At 45.0% G+C, this 13413-nt stretch overlaps 1 protein-coding gene across 1 annotated transcript in view; it reads left to right on the top strand.

The window, feature by feature from the left end:
• PPP1R42 (protein phosphatase 1 regulatory subunit 42) overlaps window positions 1–13413 on the top strand; it is a 231902-nt gene that overhangs the window by 57368 nt on the left and 161121 nt on the right. Inside the window, 1 exon segment of the mRNA XM_029591417.1 lies at window positions 2811–2949. Within this exon segment, the coding sequence (XP_029447277.1) occupies window positions 2811–2949 (139 nt within the window).

Here is a 13413-nt window from a genome sequence, read left to right as displayed (position 1 = left end):
TAGAAGTCAGTAGAGGTACTCACAAATAGATGGTTCCTGGATAGAGAGAGAGAGACCTGAGAAGCAGGTCTAGTAGCAGACAGGCAGGTAGGCCCTCCGAGGAGCGGATAGCCGGGAACACAGGGGAGCCTCCGAGGAGTGGGTACTCAGTGTTTAGATGCCAAGACCAAGTCAAGAGCAGGAATTCCTTGGAAGAGGAAAATTCAGCAAGACGGAACTCCTTGCTAACTCCAAGAAGGCAAGGGCTGGTCGGATTAAATATACAAGCGGGTTGACGTCATCGGGAGGGGACGCCCCCGAGGTTCCTATGATGTCTTCAAAGGAGGCCCTTACGCTCATGCGCCTAGGTAATTCTAGGTCCAAGATGGCAGTCGGCAGCGCCCACGCTGTCCCGAGAACGCCAGAGAGGTTGGCGGGGATTGGCAGAGACTGCCATTCTTCCCAGAGTTGATGGAGCGGGGAAAAAAGAGGTGAGCATGAGAGGTCGCAGCCATCTGTGACCGACAGGCGTAACATGAAGTATCTTGGACCGTTTGATATGGGAATTAATGCCACAGACGTTCCAGGAAAAAACGTGGGTACCTCGGCTAACATCAGAAGAAGTCAAGGGGTGCTTTAACTGATGGTTCATAAGCATAATAAAGAGTCGAGGTCCTCTCAGCAAAGACCGCCTCCCAAATCTAATCTGTTCAGCATCAGCCAATACAATGACAGATAAGGAGCACACACACAGCCTACTCACAAAAAGCCCAACAACTACCCCCACCCCCATCATCCCCTCTCAATCCCAATAACTGAGAACACTAAGATGCAACCAGTTCCCACTCCGTCCATCCAACCCCATCCATCAGCGAAACACAGAACAGGTATATAAAAAAAAACAACAACCCATTAATACGTAACCAGACTAATCAACAACCCACAAAGCGATCCCCTCTTACAGTGCGCAAAGCTAGCCTCTCAATCACAAAAAAAATCACAAAATTGGTGCAGTCAGTTAAGTACATGTTCCCAACAGTACAACAAAATCTGGTGATGGCGCCCATAAACAGTGCAGTAGCTCAGAAAAAAAAATAATTGGCAAGAATCAAGAAACTGTAGGGATCGCAGCCTCCTCCCCGCTGCAGTGTATCCAAGTTTACCAAGGGCCTCCAGCACACTTTCATCTGCTGCGGTCTCCATCTTCCTCATGATAGCTTGCCGAGGGCCCATCCAGCGTATTGGTATAGTTCTGGATCTCCACTACATCCATGAGCCAGCGCGGGTCTTCAGGAGCTGACACTCAAATTCTAACTGGGTACACTACCATAGCACGCAGTCCCCATCTAGGTTTGGCTGAGCCCAGCGGGGTAGGCCCAGCCCCTGCAACTCTCTTGGGTGGGGGTGGGGGGTTTGGAGAACTTCAGGGAGGCCTTTTTTTTTTTTTAATGAAATGAAAATACCTGAAAAGGTTTTGGTGTTTTTGTGCAAGACATTTTGGAATGAACCAAAAATGGCCTTTCTTGGTTTGGATTGTCATTCATTTAAACAACCCAAAAATAGCAGTGGTATGATTTTCAAGTGGGTAACACGCATGGAGCAGCAGTTACAACCCAAAATCAGCAGTGGTATGACTGCATCAAGCTCAAAAAAAAAACTTTGGGAAGCAATCAGTGTGATGACTGTGATGAACTTGGCCATGCTTGGGATAGATATGATAGAAGCGTTGAGAGATTGGGTGGAAGCCACAAAGGGGGAGTTTGTTTTGGGTTGCATTTGGGAATTTTATGTGCTCATCTGCCAAAAGAGAATGAATCTCAACTGGGCAGACTAGATGGGCCATTTGGTCTTTATTTGCACACTACTATTCATGCTGAAGTAAAGATATGTACTCACCACCAACTTCCATTGGGCAGCTGGAATCAGAATATACTTAGAGCTTCTATTCCTAGGTGTTTATAAATTGAAAATGTAGGTATTTATTTTCATCTAATTAGGGGTTCTTTAAGAGTACAAAAATCTGTGTTTTTGCAATGCAGCTACTAATGCTGGAAGCTTTTCTGGTTGAATTAAATACATACGTTTGTACAGCTGAGGATTCAGGATGGAAAAGTCACAAAAACCGATGAGGATCCAAGACAGGCAAGGATTGGGATGAGAAAATACTAGAGGAAGTGATGTTTTTCCAAGGTTTATTCAGTAAACACCTGCTTTTTTTTTGCATTGGATATTTTATCAGTTTTTATTGGTTAAAACCTAAAATCAGAAGCCCTCCATATATTTCAAGTAATGGATCATTATAAGATTGTTCCCTGTCTTCCCAAACCATCTCACAAAATGGATGCTTATGGGGAAAGAACTCTGACACTACAACACAAGTGTTGTTGCACCCTGACACTTATCACATGGTATTTTTTTCTTTCTCTGTCATTATTAATGTAGCATAATCTGAAAAAAATACAAAACCTCAAAAACTGTCCTGAAACTGAAATCAACCACAGAGAAGGTACAGTATCAAACAAAACAATGCTTAAAAACTACTAATGTGCCTATCCTTGTTTCACGGCACCTTTGTGGGCCGGGGATGGATGATTGAGTTGACAGGGCAATCTCCCTTTTTAAGGGAGGTCTTACACTTGTACCCAGATTGCTGACACCCCAATTCTTGATTCTATTAACTCCTAGTGTTCACTTGGATCGCCTTTCTAAGATTTGTTTGATATTGTGCCTTCTCTGAGGTTGATTGTTAATATAGCAACAGTTTAGTTAAAGGAGCTATTTGATGTTTAAGACTTGTTTCACTCACAACCTGTATGCATTATTTTCCTCAGGTATCTGAGTGGTAATTACATCACAGTCATAGAAGGACTGGAAGGGTTAGAAGAACTCCGAGAATTACATATTGATAGTCAGCGTCTTCACCCTGGAGAAAAGCTCCTATTTGATCCAAGGACTCTTCAATCCGTAGCAGTAAGCACATCCCTAAGTTTGCCTGACAGGAAATTTAATAGTGCTCATGTACTGTTAAAATCACTAGGAAGAACATGCCAGAAAGTTCTGCCAATATTTCATTTTAGCTCTTTTTTGAGTATTTCAAGATATATTTCTGGGAGGGCCTATATATTGAACATGACTGATTTTTGCAGAATACAAATGTGACAATGTGACCTTCAATGTAACATATTTAAAGCTTTTAGCCACTTTTATTTAATTTTCATTAGTAAATAATTGTGTATTCTCATTCCCAGTGATGTCTGTCTGTATTTTTAAATCAGTAAGACCCTGCTCTAGTTAACAAAGGAAAATAAAAAAAAAAGGATCTTTCCAAATGGCCAGTTTTGCTGACTTTTAAACACAGAAACAGAAATAAAAAATTGGATGCACAAGTTTACTGGTGCTGAAAACACTGACAAATTTGATAACTTTGGCAGTGTGACAGGCCAAATTATTCATTGCGATTAACAGTGTCTCTGTGTTAGATTAACAGACTATACACAATGTATATAAATGGCAATACGTATGCCGGAACACTGGCATACTTTGGGATCTTAATTCAAGTCCATGTCAGTTTTATTTGAAGCCTAAAGTAGCCAGTGCCATGGATACTTGGTGACTTCCTGCATCATTGTTACTTAGTATGTGATGTATTTGTTTGTGATTGGCATGAAATATCTTAGGTAATCAAAGTAATATTGTATGTCCATCTTCTAAAGTAAATAATCAATGAAAACTTGTAAAAAGTATCAAAAAGATTTAATGGCACAAGTATAATGAAATCAAACTCATTACTTATATTATCTTCTAATATAACTTACTGTGAAAACAAACCTACTAACATACCCATTCATTCATACTATGAAAGTATCTCCAACATATATTATAAGGATTACAAAACACTGTGAAGCACTTATATTCAACAAATAACACACTACCCAGCAATATACATATATCAATGAAAAGACATATTTTACTTCAATTAAAGCTAACAATGTTTCACTGAATAGACAGTGTGACATAGAGTAAACTGTTCGACAATATAACAAAATGTCAAATTTAAAGCTCCAGATGCTACTGTAACAGAATCTGGAGCTTTATATTTGACATTTTGTTATATTGTCGAACACTTTACTCTGTGTCACACTGTATATTTAGTGAAACATTGTTAGCTTTAATTGAAGTAAAATATCATGTCTTTTCATTGAAACATGTATTTCTCACAGGACAAACAGGATGGTAGTCCTCACATATGGGTGACATCATCAGGATGGAGCCCTATCACGGAACATTTTTGTCAAAGTTTCTAGAACTTTGACTTGGCACAATGAGCATGCCCATCATGCCACCAACCCTGCATCCAGCAGGGGTCCCCCTTCAGTCTCTTTTTTTTTTTTCTGCGCAGCAATAGCCACGCGGATTGAGGAGCTCTGTCACAGATTCCTGACAGGATATTTCCTCAGGGAATTTTTAAAAAAAATTTCAAAACTTTTCACCCCATCCAGTGTCCCCCTGTAGATCGTCAATACCCGCGACCGTAAGGTAAGGTTTACCTCGTTATTTTCGGTTGGTTATCAACTGTTCTCTTTTTAGGCCCGACGGTCACTGACTGCATTGCAGCTTAAATTTTTGTCGACTACGATGGCGACGGGTTTTCACAAGTGCCCCGACTGACCTCGGACAATGTCTATCACAGACCCACATCAGGTCTGTGTGCTCTGTTTGGGCCCTGCACACGATGTGGAATCATGTACCAACTGTGCCCAAATGACCCCTAAGGGCTGCCAGGCCTGCTTAGAAAAGATGGCACTTCTTTTTCATACAAAACAGCTTACGCCATCTAAAGCTTCCACATCTTCAGCACCATCGCCTTCCACGTCTCGGCACCGATTGGACACGGATAACTCTCGATCGGCATCAAAGACATCTACCTCTTCGTCCTCGGCACGGGCAAGGGCAAGCACCGAGACAAGCACCGTCATCGGATCCAGGCGCACCGGTGGCCTCCACTTCAGCATCGACGGAGTCACCAAAGAAGAAGGCCTGTGCAGAGGAGCCCCCAACCTCCTCCATGCCAGGAACACCGAGGCATTCCCCACCTTCAATGGTGCCGGGAGCCGAGACTCCCCATATAGCTGTGGACCCTCTGGCGATGCCTTTCCAGCCTCCAACTCCGGATCTGGTCTTCAAAAACACCAGCTTTCCGTGAGGAATTGAACTGGATGGTTCAAGAGGCGGTGGTGCAAGCCCTCCAAGGAGTTCCGACTCCATCGGCACTGGCACCAACTCCAAGCACAGCTCCGGATCCGATGCCTACGATGCTTGCCCCATTGCTGGACAGACTGGATGTCCTAATCGGTACTCTTCCATTAGCACTGGTGAAAACACCAATTCTTCACCATTCATCGACATTGATCCATCTAACATCGGAGGAGGAAGGATCATTGTTGCGAGACCTGATTCCGGGGCCATCGGGAGTTTTTCCACCGAGGCGTCCTCAGAGGTCACCGAGCCCTTTGGTGTCTCTCCTGCCTGCGATGCCTCATCGACCCTTGTTGGTGCCGCCTCCGATGCCACCGGTGCCTCCTTCGATACCATCGGTGCCTCAGCCTGCTCTGGTTGGAGTAGGCCCCCTTTTTCCATCTGGGGGCCTGTCAGATGCTGGTGATCAACCATACCAGCCCTGGACCGATGTTTCCTCAGACACTCAAGACTCTGATGAGATGCCATCTGAACCTTCTCCTCCAGAAGAAAGAAGAAGGTCCTCGCCGGAAGACCTCTCTTTTATCAGTTTTATAAAGGAAATGTCAGAAACCATTCCCTTTAAACTCCAAACTGAAGAGGACTCCAGACATAAGATGCTAAGGCCCTCTAATTTGTCGATGCACCCAAGGAGGTTATGCCCATCCCAGTTCATGAAGTCCTCCTTGAACTTCTCCAGCACACCTGGGAGCATCCAGGTACGGTCCCACCTGTCAACCGAAAGACTGATGCAACTTATTTAGTGCAGTCAGCACCTGGCTTCCAGAAGACTCAGCTATCTCACCATTCGGTAGTGGTCGAATCTGCCCAGAAGAAAGCAAGAAGGCCTCGACCTCATTCCTCTACACCTCCTGGAAAGGATCAGAAATTCCTTGATGCCTTCGGATGTAGGGTCTTTCATCGTTCCATGCTCATTTCCCGTATTGCGGCCTACCAACTATATATGACGCTATATTCAAGGAACCTCTTTAAACAGCTACAGGATTTCTCTGAATCCTTTCCAGAGCAATTCCAAGACCAGCTCAACTCCATTCTCAAAAAAGGTCTTGATGCTGGTAAACATGAAGTCCGGGCAGCTTATGACATTTTCGACACTGCTTCCAGCAGCTGGTATAAGTGCCAGGAGGTGGGCATGGCTGAAGTCCTCTGATCTACGCCCAGAAGTTCAGGAGAGGTTAGCAGAACTCCCCTGCACAGGAGATAACTTATTTGGCGAGAAGATTCAGGAGACTGTCACACAACTCAAGGATCATCATGAGACATTGCGACAGCTCTCTGCGGTACACTCTGATTTTTCCCTTGACTTCTAAACGGCTGTTCAGAAGAGAGGCTAAGAGAACCACCTTTAAATCCATAGATACTACCCTCCTCCACACCAGGCCAGATCTCAGAAAGCGCAACCAGCTCCACAACCTGGTCCTTCCTCTGGATTTTGACTCCCCACTAGAGAGCAATTGTCAACTTCCTCCTTTGCCATCTCTGCCAGTAGGTGGCCGCCTCTGCCATTTCACCAACATATGGCACATGGTCACCATGGATCAGTGGGTCCTGTCGGTGGTGGCTCAAGGTTAACTTTCAATACTGGCGGACTCTCCACCTCGTCTGGGGTGGAATTTAACCGCCCACTTTCCACTTCTACAGGAGGAAATAAAATCCCTCCTTCAAGCCAATGCCACAGAACAAGTTCCTGCTCTACAAAAGGGAAAGGGCTTCTACTCCCGATATTTCTTAATACCGAAAAAATTGGGAGGCATTCGTCCCATATTAGATCTTCGTACCCTGAACAAACATCTACAAAAGGAAAAGTTCAGGATGGTAACCTTAGGCTCCCTACTCCCTCTTCTCCAACAGGGAGATTGGCATTGCTCTCTAGATCTCCAAGACACGTATATGCATATAGCAATAACCCCGACTCACAGAAAATACCTTTGATTCTTCGTCAGACACCGGCACTTCCAGTACCGTGTGCTTCCATTCAGTCTAGCATCAGCACCTCGTGTCTTCATGAAATGCCTGGCAGTAGTAGCAGCATACTTGAGGCGGCTGGGCACTCACATCTATCCTTATCTAGATGACTGGTTACTGAGGGCCCCGTCCGTGGAGGCAGTTCTTCACTCCCTCCATCTGACCTTGCGACTACTACTGTCATTGGAATTTCTAGTAAATTATCAAAAATCCAATCTGACTCCATCTCAAATCCTCTCCTTCATTGGAGCGAATCTCAACACCATTCAAGCAAAAGCTTTTCTTCCAAGGGACTGTGCACATACTCTTGCAGCCCTTGCAAACACTATGCAGACTCGCCGAACTACAATGGCTCATCATCTTCTCATCTTGTTGGGCCACATGGTGTCCTCTGTCCATGTTACACCAATGGCTCGCCTTGCAATGAGAGTAACACAGTGGACTTTAAAGTCCCAATGGTCTTAGGCCCACCATCCAATATCCAACATTGTCCATGTCACCAGGCAGCTTCGTCTCTCACTGGCTTGGTGGATTCAGGAGTCCAATCTGGTCAGAGGACTACCTTTCCAATCTCCAGAACCTCAGATAATGCTGATAACAGATGCTTCCATTCTAGGTTGGGGAGCCCATGTCAACAACCTACAAACTCAGGGAACCTGGTCTGCAGCAGAATCACAACATCAGATACGTTTTCTGGAGCTCAGGGCAATAAGGTATGCCCTTATAGCCTTCAAAGATTGTCTATCCAACAAGACAATCCTATTCCAAACAGACAACCAGGTAGCGGTGTGGTACATCAACAAGCAGGGAGGAACCAGCTCTTACCTGCTGTGTGTTATGGTTTTGAGGTGTTTGAGTGGATTTTTGGGTACTGTGGCAGATGACCACGTCCACAGGGAGGAGCCCCATGGGGAGCCACAGTACTGGGCTAGACTCAGGACGCACAAACAAAGAGTTTTGTCTTTTATTGTACAGCTGATGTATACCACCAGAGGTTGCAGTAGTGAGGTGATTCAGAGGTAGCAGTCCAGGGACCCTCGGCAGAGGGAACCTGTCTCACCAAGATGGTATAGGGATATCCAGTGTAGGTTTCCCAGCACGGCAGAGCTGTGGATAAGACAGACTGAGAATTAGATTACTCACTAGATGGTAGCTGTAAGGTTGATGATTCCACCAGGCAGAAGTCGATGGTAACAGACACCGATGCAGGGAGAGCAGGTCCTCGAGGAGCGAGTACCTGATCCCAGTAAGGCACCTGAAAGAAAGCAAAAGGCCCCCGAGGAGCGGGTTAGAGCAGGTTAGAGAATACCCCGAATGGCAGAGAGAGCTTCCAGCGGCAGCATGGAAGCGGCAGAGTAGCTTAGACCGGACAAATCCAATCCTTGCTAACTCAACGAGCTAGCAAACAAGCGTAGGCTAAATACCCGGATGGCGTGATGTCACTCAAGGGGGACGCCCTCGAGATTCCCGCCATGACGTGGATAAAGACGCGGGTGGCATGCGAGCGTGTACCCTAGGAAGCCCTTAGGAGAAACATGGAGTGAGGCTTTGCCATAGCCGTTCCGGGGACGCCGGAGAACACGGCTTGCAGACGCGGCTGTAGCCATCTTCCCAAGGCTAGCGGGGAGAGCAGAGAAAAAGGTGAGGCACAAGGGTCGAAGCCATCTGAGACCGGACGCAACACTGTGTCAGGAAGTAGCACAAATCTGGGCTTGAGCTCTCTCACATTCCATACTACTGAGAGCGACCTACCTGGCGGATGTGGACAATGTACTTGCGGACAAACTCAGTCGCACGTTTCATCCCAACGAATGGTCTCTGAACCCCACGGTGGCAGAGAAAATATTCCAACAGTGGGGGTATCCGAGTATAGACCTCTTTGCGTTGATTCACAACCGCAAAGTGGAGAACTTCTGCTCACTACATTGCAGTCACAGAAGACCACCAAGAGACGCCTTCGCCCTCTCATGGTCAAGGAGTCTTCTGTATGTCTATCCTCCACTTCCACTCATAAGCAAGATTCTCGTGAAGTTATGACAGGACAAGGGCTTCATGATCCTCATAGCCCCTTACTGGCTGCGCCAGGTGTGGTTCCCCATCCTTCGAGACCTCTCAGTCTCAACAAATTCACCTAGGGGCAGATCCATCTCTGATATCACGTAACGGACAACTGCGTCACTCGAACCTCCACTCCTTGTCCCTGACAGCTTGGATGTTGAAAGGTTAATTTTACAATCTCTAAACCTCTCGGACGATGTTTCCCATGTCCTCGTAGCTTCACGAAAGCCTTCCCAGAAAATCTTATCGTTCCAAATGGAAAAGGTTTTCCTCGTGGTGCACGTCTAAGGAAATAGATCCCTTTACCTGCCCTACAACGAAGTTCCTAGACTACCTCTGGAACTTGTTGGAGTCTGGTCTCCAAACATCTTCCATTCGAGCCCATGTCAGTGCCATAGCTGCTTACTACAGAGCCATAGGGGATGTTTTGATCTCAACACAACTCCTCATAGCATGCTTCATGAGAGGACCCCTGCTTGGGACCTCAATGTGATGTAGCACGGCTCATGAAACCTCTGTTTGAGCCCCTGCACTCCTGCGAGCTATGTCTTCTCACTTGGAAAATGCTCTTTCTTCTCACTATAACGTCAGCTCGCAGAGTCAATGAGCTACAGGTGCTGGTAACATACCCACCTTACACAAAATTTCTCCATGATCGTGTGGTGCTTTGCACTCATCCTAAATTTTTACCAAAGGTGGTATCTGAATTTCATTTAAATCAATCCATTATACTACCTACTTTCTTTCCAAGACCCCACTCACATCCAGGTGAGCGAGCTCTGCATTTCTTGGACTGCAAGTATGCGCTAGCCTTTTATTTGAAACGCACTGCAGCCCATAGGAAGTCCACCCAGTTATTTGTCTCCTTTGATGAAACTAAACTGGGAATCCCGGTGGGCAAGCAGACCCTGTCCTTCTGGCTGGCGGACTGTATTTCTTTTTTTTTTTAAACTGTTTTTTATTGATTTTTAAATGCATACATTAAACAGATGAGTAACATTAACATCAGTTCACATTTGTTTTCCCCCTCTCCCCATACCCCCTCCCACCCTCGGACTGTATTTCTTTCTGCTACCAGCAAGCAGGCCTTCCACTCCAGGGACGCGTTAAAGCACACTCTGTTAGAGCAATGGCAACGTCGGTAGCACACCTTCGTTCTGTACCTCTTGCTGACATCTGCAGGGCTGCCACATGGAGTTCTCTCCATACCTTTGCAGTTCATTATTGTCTGGAGAAGGCTGGCAGACAAGATTCTATCTTTGGCCAGTCTGTTCTGCGCAATTTATTCTCAGCTTAATAACCCAACTTCCTTCCAATGGCCCGCTGAGAATTTCAGGCTGCCCTGTTAACCAAACCCACCCTTGTTGTTGTGCCTGTTGCATGTCCTTGGGTGCTTTTGCTACATTACTCGGGCATCCTCAGCTCGCTATTCACCCATATGTGAGGACTACCATCCTGCTTGTCCTGTGAGAAAAGAGTTGCTTATCTGTAACAGGTGTTCTCCCAGGACAGCAGGATGTTAGTCCTCACGACACCTGCCCGCCACCCCGCGGAGTTGGGTTCGCTTGCGATTTATTTTATTTTTCGCTCGTACTTTTACTGCAAACGAGACTGAAGGGGGACCCCTGCTGGATGCAGGGTTGGTGGCATGCTGGGCACGCTTAGTGTGCCAAGTCAAAGTTCTAGAAACTTTGACAAAAGTGTTCTGTGATAGGGCTCCATCTTTTTTTTTTTTTGTGTTAAACATTTTTATTGGATAATGTATAACTTACACGCCATGTATTACTTTATTTATTTTATTTATTTATTTAAGTTTTTTTATATACCAACATTCAGGACGATAGTCCCATCATGCTGGTTCACAAGAAACAGGGGTGTAATAATAATAAAACTTTACAATTTGAACAATAGTGCAGAAAAAGCAGTTACATATAACAAGGAAATCAATAACTTGGGAGTGAGAAGGAAAATGAAGATCAGATAATTATATATAAGTATAGATAGCATTGAATAAATAACATTTATTAACGTTATTACTAGCGAAGCGTGTTGATTGATGGGAGATTAAATAATGTTGGAGTTAGGAAATGCCTGCGTGAACAGCCACGTCTTGAGTTTTTTCTTGAATGTTGAGATGCTGGGTTCCATTCTAAGATCCGGGGGAATGGAGTTCCATAAAGTTGGACCGGCTGTGGAGAATGCCCGATCTCTAAGCGTGATGTGTCTGGTAGTTTTGGCTGGAGGTACTTGAAGTGAACCTTTGTAAGCATCTCTTGTCGGTCTTGTAGAGTGGTGTAATCGGAGGGGGATATGGAGATCGATTGGAGCTAATTGATGGATGTTTTTGAAAATGGTGAGAATGGCCTTGTAGATTATTCTGAAGTGTATGGGCAGCCAATGAAGGTCCATCAGGATAGGGGTTATGTGTTCTCTTCTCCTGGTGTTAGTGAATATACGGGCGGAGGCATTTTGGACCATTTGCAATGGTTTGGTGTGTGATGAGGGGAGACCTAGCATGATGGTGTTACAATAGTCCAGCTTTGCGAAAATGATTGATTGTAGAATCGTTCTAAAGTCATGTGTGTGGAAGAGAGGTCGTATTCTTTTCAGCACTTGGAGCTTATAAAAGCAGTCTCTGGTGGTTTTGTTGATGTTGGCTTTCAGGTTTAGGTGATTGTCAATTAGAACTCCTAGGTCTCTTACTTGTGTAGTATTTGGTACGGTAGGATGGGTGAGTGTGAGGGAGCTGTTTTCTGGTGTGATGAGTAGAAGTTCCGTTTTTGATGAATTTAGTATCAGGTTGAGACTTGTGAGAAGCTGTTTGATATTTTGGAGGCAGGTTTCCCAGTGAGACAGAGTTTTTGCGAGTGACTCTTCGATGGGGATCAAGACCTGGATATCGTCTGCATAGAGGAAGTGTTTGAGATTGAGGTCGGTGAGAAGTTTACATAAGGGTAACAGATAAATGTTGAACAAGGTAGGAGACAGGGATGAGCCCTGAGGGACTCCTACTGACGCGGGGTGAAGAGAGGATTATTTATTATGAATCTTAACCTTATATCCTCATACTTCATACAGCTGTGTCCATTAAAGACCACCCCATCATCCAACATTTTTCCCCATAATCCCCTGTTTATTAGTCCCCTTCCAACCCCCCTCCCCCCTCAGCTCAAACCTCATCAGTGTAATACAAACATCTAATAGACAGTATAAGATATATACAACAGAACTGTATCAGTGCAATTGTCATGTTAATAACAAATATAAAACCTAGCCATAACATTATGTAGGGAAATATCAACCTCCGTGTTATCAATAATTATCAAAAAAGGAATAGCATTCAGATCAGTAGAATGTCAACAGAGGTAGCCACTGATAACTGACCAAAGGTAAGGTTACTATTCTCAGCATCCCAGCGCTATCCAGGTACCTTAAGGGCTCCATCTTGATGATGTCACCCATATGTGAGGAGTAACATCCTGCTGTCCTATGAGAACATCTGTTACAAATAAGCAACTCTGCTATTTTTGTGTAGTGTGTTACTTGTTGAATATAAGTGCTTCATAGTGTTTTGTAATCCTTACAATGTATGTTGGAGATACTTTCATAGTATGAATGTATGGGTATGAATGGGTATGTTAGAAGGTTTGTTTTCACAGTAAGTTGTATTAGAAGATAATATAAGTAATGAGTTTGATTTCATTGTACTTGTGCCATTAAATTTATTTGATATTTTTTACAAGTTTTCATTGATTGTTTATCTACTTTAGAAGATGGACATACAATATTACTTTGATTCCTTCATGTAACAGGTGACAGGTGACATAATTACCGCTACCTGTGCCTGGGACTGGACCATGACCAGGCATCCTGCCGAATTGTGGTAAGATGTCTCAGCGGGCCCAGTGGTAGCGGGACGTCAAAATAGCCAAGCTCCGGCAGTTGGAAGGGGCCTTCTTGGGCTCATCTGCCCCCACTCAATGCTCTGCACTCTCCTCTCCAGGCAGGAAGGCCAGAAGACCGGAGGAATAAAGGCATGCGACCTTCCTTGAGCCGACTTCCAAAAAGCCTCAGGGCATGAAGCACCTCAAAGAGTTGGGAGATAAGGGCGTGGGTGACAAACCTCGACAAAGCCCTAGTGTGTAGAGCGCTGTT

Source organism: Rhinatrema bivittatum, chromosome 2 (genome assembly GCF_901001135.1).
Source record: "Rhinatrema bivittatum chromosome 2, aRhiBiv1.1, whole genome shotgun sequence".
NCBI classification, from domain to species: domain Eukaryota; kingdom Metazoa; phylum Chordata; class Amphibia; order Gymnophiona; family Rhinatrematidae; genus Rhinatrema; species Rhinatrema bivittatum.
The sequence above is the reverse complement of the archived record's forward strand: the minus strand, read 5'-3'. Positions and strand labels throughout refer to the sequence as shown.